General features: G+C 39.5%; 2 protein-coding genes across 2 annotated transcripts in view; one reads left to right on the top strand and one right to left on the bottom strand.

Annotated features, from left to right (window-relative positions):
- Positions 1–16,960, bottom strand: part of LOC128736812 (protein yellow-like) — a 31,034-nt gene extending 14,074 nt beyond the window's left edge. The window contains exon 1 of the mRNA XM_053831302.1: positions 16,938–16,960. Within this exon, the coding sequence (XP_053687277.1) occupies positions 16,938–16,960 (23 nt within the window). The remainder of the gene's footprint in view (positions 1–16,937) is intronic.
- A 1,700-nt stretch (positions 16,961–18,660) lies between these two features.
- Positions 18,661–21,328, top strand: part of LOC128736811 (opsin, ultraviolet-sensitive) — an 87,430-nt gene continuing 84,762 nt past the window's right edge. The window contains exons 1-2 of the mRNA XM_053831301.1: positions 18,661–18,793; positions 18,896–19,070. Of these exons, the coding sequence (XP_053687276.1) occupies positions 18,661–18,793; positions 18,896–19,070 (308 nt within the window). The remainder of the gene's footprint in view (positions 18,794–18,895; positions 19,071–21,328) is intronic.

Genomic DNA, 21,328 nt, shown 5'->3' with positions numbered 1-21,328 from the left:
CGAAAAAAAACAAAGAGATTTTTTTAATCGAGCAAAAAAATATGCGTTTTAAGCATTTTTATTTAAAGTTTAAATGTGAAAACCGAATCTATTCTTGCTTTTTATATTCGCGTTTATTGTTTCCCATGCAAAAACCTACAAAAAGAACGTTAAAAATGAAAATTTTTTTCCCGCGTTACGGAAATTCCATTGTTAAAATTTCCATTTTGTACCGTGCTAGAAGCGTTAACTACGCTCGTATGAGCATACGAGCGTAGTTAACGCTTTTTCGAGTTCCTTAGGCTGTAAAGCCCACAGACAATTGATTTTATAAGAAAATCTTAACTTATATCTCACAAATTATTTTTTTGCCCCTCAATTTTTCAAGCCAATTTTAAAGAAATGGAGGGGGAACAAAAACTTTAGAAAATATTTGCAATGGCCTAAATAAAACCAAAAAGAATAAGAAAGAGAACGAGGAAAACTGGACGCAAAAGGGGAAAAGAAACGGACCTGAAAACGAGAAAAATAGAGAAAAAAATTAAAACAGAAAATAAACGGAAAATAAAACGTGACAGAAAAGAAGGAAAAACTACACATGAAAGGAAGAACGGTACAGACGAAAACAAGAAATTAGCAAAGGAGCTAATACGGGATAGAACACAAACAACGAGACAGAAAAAGATGAAAAATTAAAACCTGTAAATGAAAGAAGATGAAAAATGAAACAGAAAAGAGAAAAATCATGACTGAAATGGCGCTGAAAAACAGAACTAGAAAAGAAGAGAAAAAGGAAACAGTGGCCAGAAAAGAAAAAAGAAGAAAATAGCGAAAGCGAAAGTTCTCGGACTGCAAAGAAAACCCCGAATTAGACAAGGAGGAGAAAATATGGTAGCATGAAAATGGAGAAATGAGAACAGAAAAAGAGGAACGGTGTTAAAAGCATACCAAAAAAAAGGAAAAATGCTGGTTAACTGACAACGGAAAAAGAACGTGACAGTAAAGGAAGAAAGAAAAGAAGAAAAGCAGGATATAATAAGCGGAAGAACGGAACAGACGACAACGAAAAACGGGATTGAAAAAAAAATAAAAAGCAAAAAAGGCAAAAACTAGGATCGAAAAAGTCGAAACGGAACAGAGAATGACAAAAGAGACAGGAAAAGAGAACAAACTGGCCTGCAAACGAGGAAAAATGAAAGAAAAATATGACAAACGGCACAAAAACAAATTACAAAAAACGGGAAAGTAATATAAGAGACAATGGACAGAAAAAAGGCAAAGAAAACAAGAAAAAGAGGGAGAAAAAATCGAAGAGCTAAACAAAACGAAGAAAAACAAGAGAAAGATCAAGACTGAATAGAGCGTATAACGGGACAGAGAAAGACGAAACAGTGAACAGAAAAGGAGGAAAACAAATTAAATCAAAAGGGAAAGGAAGGTTAGCGAGAAAGAAAAAAAGAAGACCAATACGGTAAAAAGAGATATGAAAGGAGTAAGATGAATCAAAACATGGACAAATGGGACAGAAAAAGAAAAATAGGAAAAACTGACTAAGAAAAAAGGTATATCGGCGAGAAAAAGTCGAACTACGGGAGGAAAAAGTGCAAAACCGGACAGCAAAAGAGAAAAGGGAGCCAAACCCAGAGCAAACGTGACTGAAATTAAGAAAAAATCAGAGCAGCTGAAAGGTGTAAAACGGAACACATGACGACGACGACGAAAACGAGAACAATCAGAATTAGAAAGAGCTGAAAACTGCAAACTGGAAAGAAATAAAAATAAGCAGAAAAGCAGGACACAATAAGAGGAAGAACGGTACAGGTGAAAACGAAAAACGGAATAGAAAAAGAATTAAAAACAAAAGCGGAAAAGTTGAACCGGGACAGAAAATGACAAAAAAAGGACAGAAAAACCGGGACAGAAAAAAGAAAAACTGGCCTGAAAACGAGGAAACATATAAGAAAAAATATGACAAACGGAATAGAGGAAAATTACAAAAAATCAATCAATTCAAGCAAAGCTTCGTGTCTAATTTTGTGTCTATGTCCAAATTCAAGTCTATTTTGTTGTCTAATGTTAAGCTCCATTTCAAGTCACGTTGAGCCCCAATCTCATTTCCAATTTAGTTCCAAATTGAAGTCAGATTTAAGCTCTCATTTAAGTCCAATTTCTACTAAAATTTCAATTCCAATTTGTGGTCTAATTTCAAACGTTATTCCCAGTCTAATCTCGAATCCAATTTAAATCCAATTTACGCCCAATTCAAATTTCAATGTTTAGTTCGAGCTTAATTTCAAACTTAATTTCAAGTTCAATTCCAAGTCCAATTTAATTCCAATTTAAACTAAAATTTCAAATCTAAGTTCAAGTAAAAACTTCAAATTTTCTTTTAAGTCCGAATTTATTATGATCATGACTGTAATGGCGCTGAAAAACAGGACAAGAAAAGTAGAGAAAAAGGAAACAGTGGTCAGAAATTAACAAGGAATAAACAAGGAAAGAAAAACGTAGTAAATAGAGGGCAGATGGGACTGAAGAAAAACGTAACAGAAAAAGTGAAAAAGCAATGAAAACGAGACAAGAAAGAGAAAATGGAACAGAATATAAGAAAAATTATAATATATAAGGGAAGAGAAGAATAGCGCGAGAGAGAGAGTATTTTAAATATTCTAAACATAGTCCCAGATAAATATTCTAAACATAGTCCCAGATGGATTACCGATGAATCTAGAGGTTTGTTGCTGTTCTCCAGAAAAAGAGGCAATGAAGAAAAAATAAGACAGAGGGAGAAAAAACGAAAAATAGCTCAAAGGAAAACGTAACGAAATTAATAGAAAAAGAGGAAAAACGCGAATAAAAACAGACACGAAAATAAAAAATAGACGAAAACTAAAACATAATAAAATGGGAGGGAAAACAGAACACAAAAAGAGAAAAAAGTAAAAAAGAAAAAAACGGGAAAGAAAATGAGGGAAAACGAGGAAATTTTTCATCAAAAGCAGGAGAACGGAAGAAAAATAAAAAAAATGAGAGAAAAAAGGGAAAAGCCACCAAAAACGAAGAAAATAGAGATAAGAAGAAAAGCAATACATAATAAGAGAAAGAACGGTATTGACGAAAACGAAAAACGGAATAGAAAAAAAGTTAAAAAGCGAAAGGGAAAGAGTCAAAATGGGACCGAAAATGACAAAACAGACAGATAAAGAGGAAATGTAAGAAAAACTATGACAAACGGAACAAAGGAAAATTACAAAATGCGGAAAAAGAATAGAAGAGAAAAAGAACAGAAAGCCATGGTCAGAAAAAGGTAAAGAAAACAAGAAAACGTGGAAGAGCTAAACAGAGAAGTGAAAAATAAAAATAAGGTAGAGCTTGATTAGCGCCAATAAACGAGACAGGAAAAGAATAGAAACAAAACAGAGAAAGACGAAACAGCAGACAGAGGAGGGAAAGGTTAGCGAAAAAAAAGAAAACCAAAACAGGAAAAAGGATATGAAATGAGAAAGATGAGTCAAAACACGGAAAAATTGGATCGAAAAAGAAAAGAAGAAAAAGAAGAAAAGAAAAGAGAGAAAAAGACGAACAACGGGTGATGAAAACGGAAAACCGGAGAGCAAAAATCGGAGAAAGGGAGCTAAAAACGGAATGAACGTGAAAGAAGAAAAGAAAAAACAGTGCCACAAAAATAGAAAAAACGGGACAGACGACGACGAAAAACGAGAAGAAGGAGGATTAGAAAAAGATAAAAACTGGAAACCAAGAAAAGGAAAAAAAGGGAAGAGAAAAGATTTTTTTTTTCCATGTGTGGACTCATTACTGCGACCAGTATAGTTGATCTATGGTAATATCGCCCGGGTGTTTGTTGTATGACCTGCACTGCATTTCTTTTTGCTATAATCGCTATTGAGTGAGCGATATGCTTATTAAATTTTTTTATGCGTGCTTGCGTGTATTGGGGTTTACCCTTCCTTCAATGCTTGATCTACTTTACCCACTTATTCCTCGCTGCCAGCACTATCCCATATTATAGCCGTCCCTGGCGAGGACTCATTCGTACCTCTGACCCAGTACACTTAACTATAGGAGGGACATTTGCACTGTCAAGAGGCTTCAGAGGGTTAAATATAGAATTCAACACGAAGGAAGGGTAAATGGAGGGGCCTGAGAATAAACCCATGCTAAAGTCACTTGACATCGAATGGCTTGATTCTACTAAGATTCGAACCCACGACCACTCGCTTGTCAAAGCAGACTCGGTAACCTTGCGGCTACGGAGCCCCCAAAAAAAAACTGGACTTTATATAAGAAAGAATGGTATAAGAAACGAAAAAAACGGAACAATGAAACAGAAAACAGGGAAGGAAATAAGAAAAAAGGAGAAAAACAGAAAAATGGAAGGAAAAAGCAAAAACCAAGAAATAGAGGGAAGTCCCCCAGCGCCGGACAGCGCCCAATACCGGACATTTCTGACTTTCATAGTTCAAACGGAGCACCTTAATAGCTAATACGATAAAATCAATAAAAAGGACCAAAAATTAACATGTGTGCTTTTATAGGTCAGAATCATTCATGAAAACAGTGATTTGTTTGTTTTTATCTACCGCCGATCGAATTGTTGTGTTATGTTATGTACCGGACACCGAGCCGTCCTCCAATACCGGACAGCAAAATGCTTTGTTTGGTTCAGTCAAATTCTTGAATGAAATCAAGATTTTGCAAAAAAAAAAAACAAGATTGAGTATAAATAAAACATCATTTATACCGGACCGGTTATCTTAAATATGAGAAGAAAACAAACAAGGAAACCAGGTGATGATCAATTTTTCGAACGAAAGATTGCCAAGTTGAGAGATCAACGGAATTCAGAGTTGTCGTTGCGCCGAAAAGCGACAAAAATCACACGCCCTTTTTGGCACAAATTTTTAAACAAGAATTTTTTACATTGTTTGGTCAGCAGAATGATGTCCGAAAGACTGCAAATTAAATTAAAGAAGAGCTCGAAGTTTCCGAAAAAGTTTCTCGTTTGGCATGCAATTTGCAACTGCAGATTGAACAATGGCACTATTTGATGCAGACTGTGTTTTAATATTTTACACAATAATAGTTTATTTTTTGCTATAAATGCGCCAGTTATCTAAACGATTTTGATTATTTTGCTCATTCATAAAATAATAATTGAAGTTTTCAAGCCGTTTTCAAACAATATATCTAATTCTGTTATAACATTGAAATGTATCTACAAATGAGTAATTTGGTCATTTTGTAGAAATATCTTAGATTTGAATAAGATTTACGAACCCAAGCAACTTATTCAGCATCAAATGACTCGTCATAAAACAAGTAATTTCGCTTTCGAAATTTGCACGCTCCATTCATCATAGTATTAATTTAAAATCACTTATCGCTCTTTTCGCGAGTTATTCAACGAACGTAACCGACCCCTGCAGCATAAACAAGATTCTGCGAAATCCAGTTCCAAATAAATAAAAAAAACCACCGACAAACAACTTGCAACTACACTCCTATGATGTAGTGTCATTGCCGCTGTCCTTGTCGCAGACTTACGATTACGATTACGACTTCAACAGCACAACTATTTATTCATATTCCACAACAGCAAATTAAAAGTTTTCAAAATTGGATCTGAACTTTCTTCCTCACATCATTGGTACAATATAGCCTCTCATTACGATAACAAGCTCTTGCCAAAGCAACTTCCTCGCAATACTTTGCCAAAGCATCCATGCCTTCATTTTACAAATGGACTTGCAAACTCGCACGTTACATGCAACCGTTTCTAACAAGTGTTGCATTTCTTCACATTTAACCACAGTGTCAACACATGAATTTCCACTACTGAACACTTCCATCATGTTACTCACCTTATCTTAACTGACCGTTTAATCAACTGCCAACAATTTAATCGCTACGCGACGTTTTACAAGCCTTAATTGAATAAACAATAGATTCCACTCCACACCGATATGTTATTTCATTGTCCGCCGAATCAATTATCGGCCAAACGCAATGTAGACACCAATCAAAAGCCTCCAACCGAGCGATCCTGCGCACGACGATCACCACAACGCAACGAGTCTGAAAGTGAACTGATCGCGAATCGTTGCCGAACGGTTCGTTTTGGGCTTTTTTACTAACGCGCTAGCCGAAGGCGGCAGGCGGAAGACCAACCGGTCTCCGTTGCCGTCCCGTAGCAGCATGGTACGTAAACGATCGCATCGATCGGAGATCGACTCAGTGTTCAAGAATTTACGCACGCTAAAACTCTAGCCACCGAGCCGGTCGGTATGAAGTTACTTACCAGTGCTTGAGGTGAGCTGGGCAACACGATCGTACTAAATTCGATACGATCGTATTTACTCGCAATTCGTTGCGTGTGGTTGGTGAGGAAGCTTCGGAAAGCTCACCACACCGTGAAGCCAGATTGCCTACTAAAAAAAACTAGAATCTAAAGTCTGCCTGGAGGTTAACCCAACATTGAGATCGAACAAGTAGGTTAAATTCTTTTGAATTTTTTAGAACATGTTTTTGCTTTTCAACAATCGACTTCTATAGCGAAAAAAAAACAACAACACGGATAGGACCATTCATTGTAATTTCCGTTTCCACCTGTGCGTTCAACATCGAAAAAGGACACACGCGAAACAAGATTTATGTCCGATTGTATTGGATACGGATTGTGCTCCCATTATGAGCAATTCCGGAACAGAAAAGCTATTCTTTAGCAGAACCACGGGCGTTCAAGTGGAACAACCCGTCTGGTTTTTTTTTCTCATATCTCAAACAATAAAGATGGTAATATTTTACGATGCATTTGAAGCTGCACAATAATTTTCAGCAACGGATAAAAAAACTCTGCTTTCGTTTTAGTCCTGTTAGTCGCCATCAGTGTACCGAAAAAAAATGCGACCTCCAGGGTGCAATAAATATCCTTTCGCAATATCATAGCTGCTGGCAGGAAATTCGAACCGAATCAAACAATCATCTCGTTGGGCTCCAGTACGCTTCGCTTATCAGTAAGCTCAGCCATTTGCCATTACGTCAGCCGGTGTAACCGCCGTGATTGACATGACAATTTTATTATACCCTGCTGATGGTAGAGCAAATAAATAATTTATCACTGTTTGGATTACCTCTCTCTGTCAATCAATGTGCTATTCGAAAACCGAAAAACTGTTGGTTTTAGTGTAATTTGGATTCAGAATTCAGAAAAACCAAAAAGAGCACATATTAATCCGATAAAAGATGACATAATCAAGCCGATCCCTTTCATTTTCATTCACAATCGAATCGAAATTTTGAGAGCTCACTGAACCGCGATCGGAAGCGTTCACCGATAAATCGGTACCGCGCAGAGAATGGCCGGTTTTAAAATGTGGGACACTCGTTCGCTGTCCGTCCCGTCCAGGTATAACACCTGATCGCGTTCGACCAAAGAAAAAAAACCTAGCCCCTCGGGGCACGATGCAGTCTGTCCAGTCTGCTGTTCAATTTGTTGCATAAAACCCGCAGCATCCGTGCCACATCTCACCGGCCGGTGCCGGTCTGCCTGCAGGTCAACGCCAAAATCGGCACCGTAAATTATAGTTCTTTGGGAGTGGTCCTCCAAGCCTGCGTGCTCTGCTTTAATCTGGGACGGTGATTTACGACTGTCGAATGCATGATTTTTTTGCAGATTTTTTTCTGATGAAGGCTTGTTGCATGACATGTAAATACATATGTTTACTGAGAATTATTTTTGGCGGTAGATGCATTTATTTTAACAATCGCATAAAACATTTGGGAATTTCGATGTCATGTAAGCTTACTCGGCCAAATCTCTTGCTAAAATTTGAATCATCATGGCACCGACGTACTCTGTGACTATTTTCTATAGCCGAACACATGCTTCAGGCTTTAGTTGTGAGTCAGGTCAGGTTAACCTGTCATTGGCATGGGATTATAGAAATTATTGGGGCAGAATTGGATTCATAATATAAAAGAATTAAACAATTATCTGCATATTTCACTAAATTTAGTGGCTAGTTTCTATAGCCTTACTTTACTCTATAGCCTTAAGCTTTAAATTCATATTGGTAAGTACTCTGCATCCTTTCGTAGATCTATGCAATAGCCAAGATTAGCCAGAGCCATTCGAAGTTAAGTGACTTAAGCTAGACTGTTCCTGAGGGCCCTTATTACCCATTCCTTCATGCTGAATTTTGCCTCAAACCGTTGAAGCCTCTTATCAGCTCAAAACAATCACTCAACAATATCGCAAAACGAAATGCAGTGCGGAATACAGAAAACACCCCTCAGTTGGGCGGATTCAAAAATCAGCAAACATAAATATTTGCGGAGAAAAGATCTCATCCTCCCACGTGTGATACCTCTTGATGAAGGTGGTAACTACCGGCAGCCGCTTCGTACAGTCCCTGTTTCCCCGTTCACCGCAAGCCCCAAACGAGATAACAGTGACACACATTTTCAAACACCTTTTTAGGGGGTTTAACTTATTTAAGGTATGCGCAAATAATCTCTTTGTATTACTTCTTTGGCTGGTAAACGGCTGAATAATGCGTACCGTCGGTGCCTTGTGCACGTGTAGGCATAAAATAGACCCTACAGTGGTTCATAGCCTCTTATTCAGCAACTCCTATTCCTACCGCCTCGTGGTACCAGCCGGGATACGAGCAACTTTGGTGGAGATCGGGTAACCAACCCCGGTGGAAGCCAAGGTCGTATGCTGACAGGAAAGGAGGGCTCTTTCGAGCTTCGTTGGCCCTCCGGCGAAACAGGGGGTTGGTGTAGCAGGCTTTGCAAGCCGTCACCACGAAAAATATTAAAGCATGGAACGAAGAACAAATATATTCTTACTGGAACAATCGGAATAGACCCACGCGACGAAAAAGGACTATGGATTGGAAACTCGGGACGTGGAACTGCCGGTCTCTCAACTTCCAAGGGAGCACTCGAGTGCTCTCCGACGTATTGAAGAGCCGCAAGTTCGACGTCGTAGCGCTGCAGGAGGTGTGCTGGAAGAGCTCAACGGTACGTACGTTCAGAGATGGACATACCATCTACCAGAGCTGCGGCAACACACACGAGCTGGGTACAGCTTTCATAGTGATGGGCGAGATGCGGAAACGGGTGATTGGGTGGTGGCCAATCAATCCTCGAATGTGCAGGTTGAGAATCAAGGGCCGATTCTTCAACATAAGCATCATCAACGTGCACAGCCCTCACCTCAGAAGTACCGATGACGACAAGGATGAATTCTACGCGCAGTTGGAGAGTGAATACGACCGCTGCCCAAAACATGATATCAAGATCGTCATCGGGGATTTCAATGCTCAGGTCGGCCAGGAGGAGGAATACAAACCGGTGATTGGAAGGTTCAGTGCACACCAGCGAACCAATGAAATGGGCCTAAGACTTATCGACTTTGCCGCCTCCAAGAATATGGCCGTACGTAGTACCTTTTTCCAGCACAGAATCCACCATAAGTACACCTGGAGGTCACCAAATCAGACAGAATCACAGATCGACCACGTTTTGATCGACAGTCGGCACTTCTCAGACATTATCGACGTCAGATCCTATCGAAGCGCTAACGTTGACTCGGACCACTACCTAGTGATGGTTAAGATGCGCCCAAGACTCTCCGTTGTGAACAATATTCGGTACCGACGCCAGCCTCGGTTAGATCTCGCGCGGCTGAAGCAGCCAGACGTCGCCGCAAACTACGCGCATTCACTCGAAGCTGCACTGCCGGAAGAGGACGAGCTGGACGAAGCCCCTCTCGAGGACTGTTGGAACACTATCAAAACAGCCATCAGCAGTGTAGCGGAGAGCTCCATCGGGCATGTGGCCCGGAATCAGCGGAACGATTGGTTTGACGATGAATGTAGGAGGGTGATGGATAAGGAGAACGCTGCGCGGGCGGCCAAGATGCGCAGTGCCACACGTCAGAACGTGGAAAGACACAAACAGAAGAAGATGCAGCGAAACCAAATCTTTCGGGAGAAAAAGCGCAACCTGGAAGAGCAGGAATATGCGGAGTTGGAGCGGCTGCATCGTTCTCAGGAAACGCGGAAGTTCTACCAGAAACTGAACGGATCCCGCAAAGGCTTTGTGCCGCGAGCCGAAATGTGTCGGGATAAGACTGGCAGTATTCTGACGGACGATCGTGAGGTGACGGATAGGTGGAAGCAGCACTTCGACGAACACCTGAATGGCGCCCAGGCGGAAAACCATGGCGGCGGGGAAAGCGATTTCGACGGTGCAGCAAACGGGGAAGAGGTGCCAGCCCCAACGATAGGCGAAGTTAAGGAGGCCATCATGCAGCTAAAGAACAACAAGTCAGCTGGAAAAGATGGCATCGGAGCGGAGCTTATTAAAATGGGACCAGAAAAGCTGGCCGTTTGTCTACACCGACTAATTGTTAGAATTTGGGATACGGAACAGCTACCGGAGGAGTGGAAAGATGGGGTTATCTGCCCGATCTACAAAAAGGGCGACAAGTTGGACTGTGAGAACTATCGAGCGATCACCGTTCTCAATGCCGCTTATAAAGTGCTGTCCCAAATCATTTTCCGCCGTCTATCACCAATTGCGAATAGATTTGTGGGAACTTATCAAGCCGGCTTCGTCGAAGGTCGGTCTACAACGGATCAAATATTTACACTGCGGCAAATCCTCCAAAAGGGCCGTGAATACAGAGTTCCCACGCATCATTTATTCGTTGACTTCAAAGCCGCATATGATACCATCGACCGGAAAGAGCTATGGAAAATCATGGACGAGAACAGCTTCCCCAGGAAGCTCATCAAACTGATTAAATCTACGATGGATGGTACGCAGTGCTGTGTTCGGATTTCGGGTGGATTGTCAAGTTCATTCGAATCACACAGAGGGCTTCGTCAAGGTGATGGTCTTTCATGCCTGCTGTTCAACATAGCGCTACAAGGTGTTATGAACCGAGCGGATATCAACACGCGGGGCACGATATTCAACAAATCTAGTCAATTCGTCTGCTTTGCCGATGACATGGATATTATCGGCAGAACATCTGTGGCGGTGGCTGAACAGTACACCAGACTAAAGCGCGAAGCAGAAAAGATTGGGTTAAAGGTAAATACGTCTAAAGCAAAGTACATGCTGGCCAGCGGAACCGAGGCCGAACGACACCGCTTGGGCAGTAGTATATTGATCGACGGCGATGAGTTTGAGGTAGTCGATGAATTTGTCTACCTTGGCTCACTGGTAACGGCGGACAATGATACCAGCCGTGAGATTCGGAGGCGTATTATCAGCGGAAGTCGTGCTTACTATGGGCTCCACAAGCAATTGCGGTCGAGCAGACTAAGTCCCCGTACAAAGTGCACCCTGTACAAGACGCTTATTAGACCGGTTGTTCTCTACGGGCATGAAACATGGACAATGCTCGAGGAGGACCTGCGAGTGCTCGGAGTTTTCGAACGAAGAGTGCTAAGAACGATCTTCGGCGGCGTACAGGAGAACGGAGTATGGAGGCGGAGGATGAACCATGAACTCGCACAGCTCTATGGCGAACCCAGTATCCAGAAGGTGGCTAAAGCTGGACGGATGCGATGGGCAGGGCATGTTGCAAGAATGCCGGACAACTGCCCTGCAAAGATGGTGTTCGCCTCAAATCCGGTAGGAACAAGACGACCAGGAGCGCAGCGAGCAAGATGGTTAGACCAGGTGGAGCGAGATCTGGCGGAGAGTACTCGGTGTCCGAGGAATTGGAGAGCGGTAGCCCTCAACCGAGTTACATGGAGAAATTTTGTTCAACAGGCTTTGTCTTAGGACGGCAAGCCACCTAAGTAAGTAAGTAAGTGTATTACTTCTTTGAGTTCTTATATTGCATAATATAGCTCTAAGATATTGTACGGAAAAGAGTCATAGCCAGAAACTGAAACAAATAATTATTATGGTCGTATTGGATTTTATTTAACTGAATAAAAACATTATCTCCACTGTGCTGATTCTATAGGCGGGCAATATGGTCGCAAACCGATTTATATGGTCGGTGTTAAGTCAGACAGAACCGAGTGGCAACATTCTGACTTCGAGAAAAACGCATTCAAAGTTTGCTGCATGCGAAATCGTCTTCTAACTCTGGCTGTTTGCAACATTTATGTAGTCTGATTAGAGTAAAATGTTGCTTAGAAAATTCTCGATCGTTTGCTGTCATTAACTCATTTTTTAAAATTTTGCGACTTGGTCCGGTCTGATTTAACATCGACCATATGATATCGTGCAGTCGAATCAAACAATCGAGTCAAGCAGTTGGGTCGAGCAGTCGAGTCGAACAGCGAAGTCGAGCAGTCGAATCGAGCAGTCTAGTCGAGCAGCTAAATCAAGCTTTTCAGCCATGCAGTCCGCTCGAGCAGTTGAGTCGAGAAGTCGAGTCGAGCAGTTGAATCGAGTGGCCGAGTCGAGCAGGAAAGTCGAGTAGTCAAAACGAGCAGTTAAATCGAGCAGTCCAGTCGAGCAGTTTAATCGAGTAGTTAAGCCGAGTAGTACAGTCAAGCAGTTGAATCGAGTAGTCTTGTCGAGCACTTGAGTCGAGCAGTCGAATCGAATGATTTAGTCAAGCAGTCGGGTCAAGCGGTTTAGTCGAGCAGTCGAGTCGAGCAGTTGAGTCTAGCAGTTGAGTCGAGCAGTTGAGTCGAGTAGTCTAGTCGAAAAGTTTATTCGAGCAGTTGAGTCGAGTAGTCCAATTGAGCAGTTGAGTCGTGGAGCAGTCGAGTCGAGTTGTCCAGCCAAGCAGTTGAGTCGAGTAGTCCAGTCGAGCAGTTGAATCGAGCTGTTAATTCAAGCTGTCGAATCAAACAGATGTCAAGCAGTTGAGTCGAACAGTCGAGTCGAGCAATTTAATCGAGCAGTCAAGTCAAGCAGTCAAATCGAGCAGTTAAGTCGAGTAGTCCAGTCGAGCAGTAGAATCGAGTAGTCTTGTCGAGCAGTTGTGTCGAGCCCTCGAATCGACTAGTTTAGTCAAGCAGTCGGGTCAAACAGTTGAGTCGAGCAGTTCAGTCGAGTATTCCAGTCGAGCAGTTTAATCGAGCAGTTAAGTCGAGCTGTCGTGTCAAACAGTGTAGTTATGCATGGCGAAGTCGAGCAGTCTAGTCGAGCTATTGAATCAAGCTGTCAGTTGAGTCGAGCAATCAAATCGAGTAGTCTAGTCGAGCAGTAGAATCGAGCAATCGGGTTGAGCAGTTGGATCGAGCAGCCGATTCGAATAGTCCAATCGAGTAGTTGAGTTAAGTTTTAAGCAGTACATTCGAGCAGTTGAGTCGTGACTGAGAATACAACCCATTGTTACGAAAGCATTACATCCTGTCAGGAACTTGTTTTTAGGTACCTCTTACGACGTCCTGTCGGAGACCTGGTTTTCGGTACAGACATAAGCCTCTAATAAGATTAGAAATCAGAATACGCAAAGAAAAAATGCAGTTCGATTGCAATTTAAAATCCAATCAGAAGTACAATTTGAAGCCCAATTTAAGTTTAATTTCAAATTCAGTTCTAGGTTATATTTCAAGCCCAATTTAAATCCAATTACAGTTCCGATTTTACGTCAAATTTCAAGCTTAATTTTCAATCCATTTCGATCGGATGTCATAACCGATTTCGAATGCGGAAGTTTGAAGTTTTCAACCTAATTGGCCGGTATTTATCAGTTAATAATTTTTTCAAGGCAAAACACGCTTCTCAAAGCACAAAGGAGAAACATATTTGCCGTTAAACGGCATGTCCCAGCTCAATGTGGTCTTCGGCAACTTTTTGAATAAAAAATTGATGCATATTTTGAAGGGGTCATCCAATATTTGAGCGTTATTTAAGCAACAATTTAAGTAATAATTTTTTGAGTAAAAACCGTCTGATGAAAAATCCGAATATTTTAGCCATCTGCAAGTATGTGCAATTAGTTTGCATACCAATTCGTAGGGAACTATTAAAGCGTTCTGCCCAAATGTGTATTTCAGAGAATACCTGGGAATACCATGGCTGGGAATAGCGCGGTTTTTTTTCATACTTTTTATAACTTAATAAATATGCGTCATAGCGTCAAACAGTCTTCACAGAAAATATGTATTTCAACATACTGAATAACTTTGTAAAACATTTTAAAGCAATAAAATAATTGTGTGCAAAGTTATTGAGTGTAATTGATTTTTAAGTGCTCTTTGTCAACACATCATTATATTTCGCAACCGGTAAGAGGTAGATAGTTACTTTATTCGGTAAAGTTGCTTATTTTGGTATATTTTGCCACTTTTGGAGAAAAAAAACTTTTTTTATTAGGCCATTGCAAATCATATTTAAAGTTTTTGTCCCCCCCCCCCCCCCCCCCGGAAATTGACTTGAAAAATCGGGGGCCAACAAAATAATTTGTAGGATATGAGTCAAATTTCTTTTTATAAAATCAATTGTCTTTGGGCTCTACAGTCTGAAAAACTCGAAAAATGAGTCTCCGAGTTTAATTAACGCTTCTAGCACGAAACAGAAATGGAAATTCTAACAAAGGAATTTCCGAAAATCGTCCAAAAAAATTTTCCTTCGTTTTTGTCTCTTTTCGTATATTTTTGCATACAAAATAATAACGTATATATTATAAGCAAGAATAGATTCGGTTTTCACGTTTAAACCTTAAATAACAGTTCTTAAAATCCATGTTTTTTTTGCTCACTTTGTTTTTTTTTCGCCCCCCCCCCCCTTCAGTGACCGAACACTGGAAGGACAAAAACTTTATAAAATATTTGTAATGGCCTTATTTAAGAAAACAAAAGTTTGTATCACCCTAATAGGTGAATTCATGGTCATCCTAATAGTGCAGGAAGATGCGCTATATTTTATTATTACACTTCTCCGAAGACACCACCTTTGGAAAATACACATTTTTTATCAGACGGTTTTTAGCCTAAAAACAGTTATATCTTATTAATTAATGCAGAAAAAGCAAAACAGTCTTCAGCAAAATATTCCTCTTTTATGTGCAAAATGTTTTCTAGAACATCACATTTAGCTGTCTGTCGAAATAAACATGTTACAAGAAGAAATGTAATTTGATGGGTCGTTTATAAACAAGGTCTATTGCTGAAAATGGGTAAAAGGTAGAAGTTTGGTATCTTCAGAAAAAATACTTGAAATTGGTTTGTCTTTCATATTTTAAAACCAAAAAGGTGAAAAAAAAATTTACTCAAAAAGTTATTACTTAAATTATTGTTAAAGTAACATCTAAATATTGGACGACCCCTTCAAAAGATGCATCATTTTCTCATTCAAAAAGTTACCGAAGACCATATTGAGCTGAAACATGCCGTTTAACCGCAAATATATTAGTTCCGAAATTTTAATTTCTGACCCATAGTGCAAAGGTCGAGTGCCGCACCTTCTGTTTATGTCTCAGCTGGGCACGCTAGTGCTGATCGATTGAACAAAATTACGCGAAGAAAGACATGACAACATACTTCGCGTGGCAAATGGACGCCTGATTTAATAAAAAAAAACAAGTGTTGTTGACAGATGGTTGCACGCTTAAAAATATCTATTACAAAAAGTTTTTAGTCACCTTTTTATCCGCAAGAGGGTGTCACCTTTGCGTCTCTTCGGATATATATACGATTTTGCGAAGTGAAGTATATTGTTAATATATTATATTCGCTTTAACTCACGTTTGTTTGTTCGAGGAGTGCAATATAAATATTGTTACAGACCTTCAGGAGTTTCCTCCTAGTGTCTTCCACTCATATGATGCCTCTGTATTCATGAATTTATCATAAAATTCATATAATGAAATTATCACATGATATATAATGAAATGAAATTAATATGGATAAAAACAGAATGAGCTCACCAGCAGTCCTTTAAATCAGATTTAGTTGCATCATAACGATGCCATCATTTGCGTTTCCATTAGTCCTACAGTTCAAGTGTATTTAATAAAACAGTGAATTTAATAAAACATGTATTAGATAAGGAATAGTTCAGTGAAAAGTTGGTTTATTTAGTAAGATTTGTTATTTATGTCCCCTTAAGATGAACAAAATCAAGCCTACCTGGCAGAGAGGAATCAGCACAGAAAGATCGTCAAAAATAGGCGCGGCCTTCACAATATGAAGGCAGTCTAAATCTAAAGTAAAAGGGGCTACCTTTCTCTTCCTTTCGCACCAATTGTACTTGTTCTGTATGACTTCAGAGGATGGAGGGCTGTCTGAAATGGTGGGCATAAGATAGAGCTTTTTTTTTCTCATTTATTGTCGGGATTTCCGGAGAGGAGACAGATGAAAAAAGTGACTGTGGGTCTAAGCGGGGGATCTAACAAAACGTTCAAATGAGGAAAAAAGCTGTTTCTTACATTACAACAATTTTCGGCCACTGACAAAAGGAAGGTCCAAATCTAAATATATAAAAGTGAAAGTTCGTCTGAATGTGAGTAGTTCTCGTTGAAATGGGGCTACTACTAACACGAGGTCTTCAAACATTGGAACTTTTGTACTTGATTGGTTGAAAATGGTTAAATAACGAGAATTACACTTTTAGTACCTCGACACAGTGGACTCTTCGTTCGCCAAGGGGCCTGAACGTTCCAAAATATGTTAAGGGGACATAAACGACTAAAATTTGTTGTAACAATCATTATTCTTTTATTTCAGATATTGATTTTATAATCTTTTCCCTACGAAAGTTTGTTCTATTTGTGGGAGAGAACGGTTTATGCTTACATAGCGAAATGCAACTACACATTCAAAGAGACAGTTAAGCTCCGGTATATGAGGAGAATTGAACTTGAGAATTGAAGAATCAGTTTTACTAGATAAGTGAAGATTATATACGTAAATCGTATATTTACATATATATACAGCTATGTTTACAAAAAAAACACAGTTACGGTGCAAAAATTTGCTAACTATCCTTTTTATCATTCTTACTTTTCAGCAGAATAATCAGCCATGCTAATGTAGAGCCGATTGCCTCATTTTTCTACTAGTTGCTTATTTTTAGATTTTAATTGATAGAACAACATTTACTGAACATCGGAGTGCATTTTGGTCTTAATGAAACGCTACTGAATTTGAGTTATAGTCGCGAGAAATGATGAAGTTGCTGCGGCTAATTTGGGCCCATTTTCTATAATGGTGTCTGTATTGTTTAAATTTTCGTCTGCCATACATACATGCCATACCATGCAAACCATAACAGTTATAAGCAACCCACCGAATAACTACTGCACGTGCGCCCACCATACTTTCTTAGTTGCACAAATAACAATAAAGCTTATTTTAGGCATATTGTTGGGGCTTATCAATGGCTTATCGTCTACCAAAAATCAGCTGTATCAATTTGAAGAAGCCGTAGAAATTGCAATGAGAAAATATTTGCTCATGCACCATTCAAGGCCCAATTCGGTGGATAACTGTTTTTCAAAAACAGATCAAAAGAAGTTGGTTAACGTGATAACGGATAAAGGGTAACGTATCGGTATTATCTGCATACCGGCTCTTAACTAGTTTTGCCAGTGACAACATCTTGCTCCTGGCGCTAGTGTATCATTGAATCGTTCATATACACTAGCACCAGAAGCAAGTGGGTGTCACTCAAATACTAGCTATGTCAACACGATAGAAGAGTTTCCGGCGCAACTGCCTCACATATTGGTAGTAGTGTAGATAGAGCATGATATGCTGAAATTTAAAGCAAAATGCTGCGAATTGCTAGTGAATGAAAATGGATGTATATTTTCATATCAGAGGGGAATTTTTGTGTTCTTCCGTGATAAAAAGAAGTAGAATTGTTCTGTGATACCATATTCACAGCTGTTTATTGTTTAGTTTCTAGAATAAGTAAACGTGATCATAATTGTGTGTTTTTTTCAGCCTAATTACATGATAGAGGAAAAAAATGGTTCTAGACGAAAAAATCTTCATAGCGCTCCTTGATAAATTGAAAAAAGGACATTAACATTAACAACACTATTTAGACACTTTTATTAACGAAATTTTGATATAACTGCCCATTAGAAATATTAATTTATGAATATAAATCCATTCGGTATTCTTATGCATACTATTTCAATTCGATTTATTTCTGTCTTTACTTGCATAAAAGTGTGCAATATTGCAAACTGTGTGCATAATCTATACATAAATATATTTTTGTATTGCTTCATTCATATTCAATTACAAAATATTAATGTTAGTAAAAATAATTATTGCAATGCATAATCCATTGTAGAACTATTTCATTATTCAGTTATATTACACTGCTCTCGCAGCTTTAGTCTTGAATGAGGTTAAAAGTGTTTGTGGCGTTTACTCTACGCGGTAGATCCGCATATAACGATTCTAGCGAAACACAAAATAAAATAAACTTATTAGCTGGCGACAGCATTTCTTCCCCTGCTCGTTACTGCCGTCATTTTCAATTAGAGTGAAAGTATTCTATTTTTATCCACTGATTTCAGACGCCGCTGCTGCATCCTGCACCGAAGGGAGACACCGTGAATGGCCCACCGGGATCAGTTGTGATCTGAAGATCTAATCGCGTCACCGCAGCCAATCTGGCTGCCATTTCTCGTTCATTAGCAGAACACGTCGTTCCCGCGGGAGTATCGGAACCGGCAACTGACGCCGTGCGCAAAAATAGAGTAACATCATGTTGAAACAAACCGTAGCAATTCTGTTCGTACTGTGCGAAATTATCGCAAATATCAGTGCCAATTTTGAGTTGACAAGTTCATTACCGGTTGCACGTTCGAACCAGCTTCCTCCGCCGGCGCCGGCCGAAGGTAAAAGAACACCACTTGGTGAACGAGCACATAGCGTTGCGAACTGCATTAATAATTGAATCCTTTTCTGCCACTGTTTACCATCCTTTTCCTCTCGAATAGATCTGTGGCGGACGGCAAAAATGACAACCTCCCTACAATCGGTCGGTTCCATCAGTGCCAACGTGAACGGGCAACTATCGCCAGAGGAAGCCGATAGTGGCAGTCCGCAACCGGCGTTTTCGAGTGCCGGCGATGCCGGAACGACCACCCTGCTGAACGTCAGCGCCCTGTGGAGGTTAGTATCTGTAGGGAATCGTACCATGAAGTGGTTTCATTAGTACAATTGATAGATGATTTGATGGACGGGCTGACAGATGATGTTGGGAAATCGTTTCTGTTCCATGTTGGACAAATTTGATTGGTTACATTCTACATTTTAAATAGTGAATGTTCAGATGGCAAAAATTTCGATTCACTTTGGAAAGATCCTAGTGCTGGAAGGTGTCAACTTGGAGTCTAATGTAAGACTTTGAACTGTGATGGTGGCTTCTTCCACATATGCATTCATATAGCAAAAATTTTATTGAAGTCGAATTGTGATCTTCATCACCCCTCATAAATCAGCAGCGCCAAAATCAGGGTTCAAAAACTTCCAGAGACGGGTTGAAAACTTTCAGTCAGTATCGAAATTAAATTGCAATTAGGAAACTTTTCATTATCTGCAATGAAGCGAACTAGCTTTATTATTCTCGGTTCCGCTCTGTGCGTTCAGTGACTACCTTGGGTAGGGCGTCTCCTCCAAGGCATAACAAGAATGATTTTTTATTAAAATTCAATAAAGAGGTGATGAATGCGACTCATTTAAACGTGTCAAATAAACTGAATGAGAAAAAAAAGACTCAATTAATATAAAAATTACCTCATTTCCCTCTTCCGCTTAGCTTTCGGGAGAATAAAATAGCTGTTTGAACCGGCAAAACTTTTTTTACCGACTCCGTCGTCAATTTGATTAATTCGCTTCTGCATTTTTTTTTTGGATTCAGTTTCGATGAAAAAATAACAATTTATTTGAAATGAGCTATTTTTCTTCGCTTGGAATAAAATAACTTCTACTGAACACTGGAGGCGAAAGCTCGGATTAAAGTTCCGCTCAACCTATATGTAACAGCTATTCTGAATTTTCTCCAAGATTATTTCCATACTTGAGGAATTTTAAAAGGGTTGCACTGGCTGGTTTACTTCCCTTTCGTTTAAAATGTGCTGAAAAGAAAACATACTTTAGCGTGTCGCAAACTACTAGCAAACAACTAGTTCCTGATGGTTGTTTCTCCAACTGCTACAGTTCTAACGAGGAAGGATACGCCGCAGCTCGCTGTAGTTTCTGCTCTCCGCAGCAGTTTTGGTTCTTTTGAGAACTTTCGCCAAATAGAAAGTTGAAACACGGTCTTCGTCATGTGGTTAATTTAGTGGAACTATATTCAGAAAATTTGTGCGTACTTTATTTAGTTCCTATAAAAAATAGGTGGGGATTATTGTTTTACTGCACGAAGCTCAACTTTTAGCTTAGCGTTCTATTCGAAGGCGATGAATTGATAAGAGGATTAATTGATCGCAAACCGCACCTTTTATTGTTATTTATATGGTTTGTTTAGTGAAAGCTGTTAGATTTATCCAAATTTACTGGTAGCATTGCATTACCACCAGCTGCCGAGCGAAGGATGTTATCATCTTTAATGTCTGGAATAATATCGAATTGCATTGAATGAAATATCCATCATATATGAAAGAGCCCCCTGTACGTTCTTGGATACTTTGGTTTGAGAGACGATTACAATATCAACATTCAGTGCAGCTGCAAGAGCAATCAATACTCTGTCTCGTGATTTAATTTCAGCAGACAGTGAATACAATAGTTTCAATCATTTCTCCAAACATGATATCTATTAGACCAACAACCTCTTGACTGGGAACACTTTCATGCCAGTTAGTCTCGGTTGCAATAATCGCCAAGATAGGATAAAATGGAAGTATTTTCTTAAATTTGATTTATGATACAAACATACGAAACTCTCGTATCCGCATTCATTGAACCGCTAAAATTTATACGTTTTTCTCAGTGTCTAAAATACGTATCTCACAAAAGTCTTGGCGAGTTTACATACATCGTCCTCTTGTATTTTTATTCATAATTCAAAATTCATCAAAATTGTTCAAATTATGCTGACCAGACGTCCCGGATTTTGCGAAACAACATAGTTGTTTGGTAACTTGTCTCTCATAACGAAGTGTCCTGCATCGATGGATTTTATTATCGTACTGGCTGAGCTGAACATGAAAATCCAGACACATATGAAACAGTGCCATTATTAATTTCAAGCGCCACAATATTGAAAATTTGCTTGAAATACGTTAAAAGTGTAGAAATAGAATAGATAGTGATTTGATGTCAACATAAATTCATTTGTTTACATCACGACCGGATATGACTTGACATGTATAGTAAAGGTAATTTTATGAGAGTTTGATATTGAAGATAGTGAAGAGATAGTTGTG

Source organism: Sabethes cyaneus, chromosome 2 (assembly GCF_943734655.1).
Source record: "Sabethes cyaneus chromosome 2, idSabCyanKW18_F2, whole genome shotgun sequence".
Lineage (NCBI taxonomy): Eukaryota > Metazoa > Arthropoda > Insecta > Diptera > Culicidae > Sabethes > Sabethes cyaneus.
Note: the sequence above shows the minus strand (reverse complement) of the source record. Positions and strands in the feature narration are given on the sequence as shown.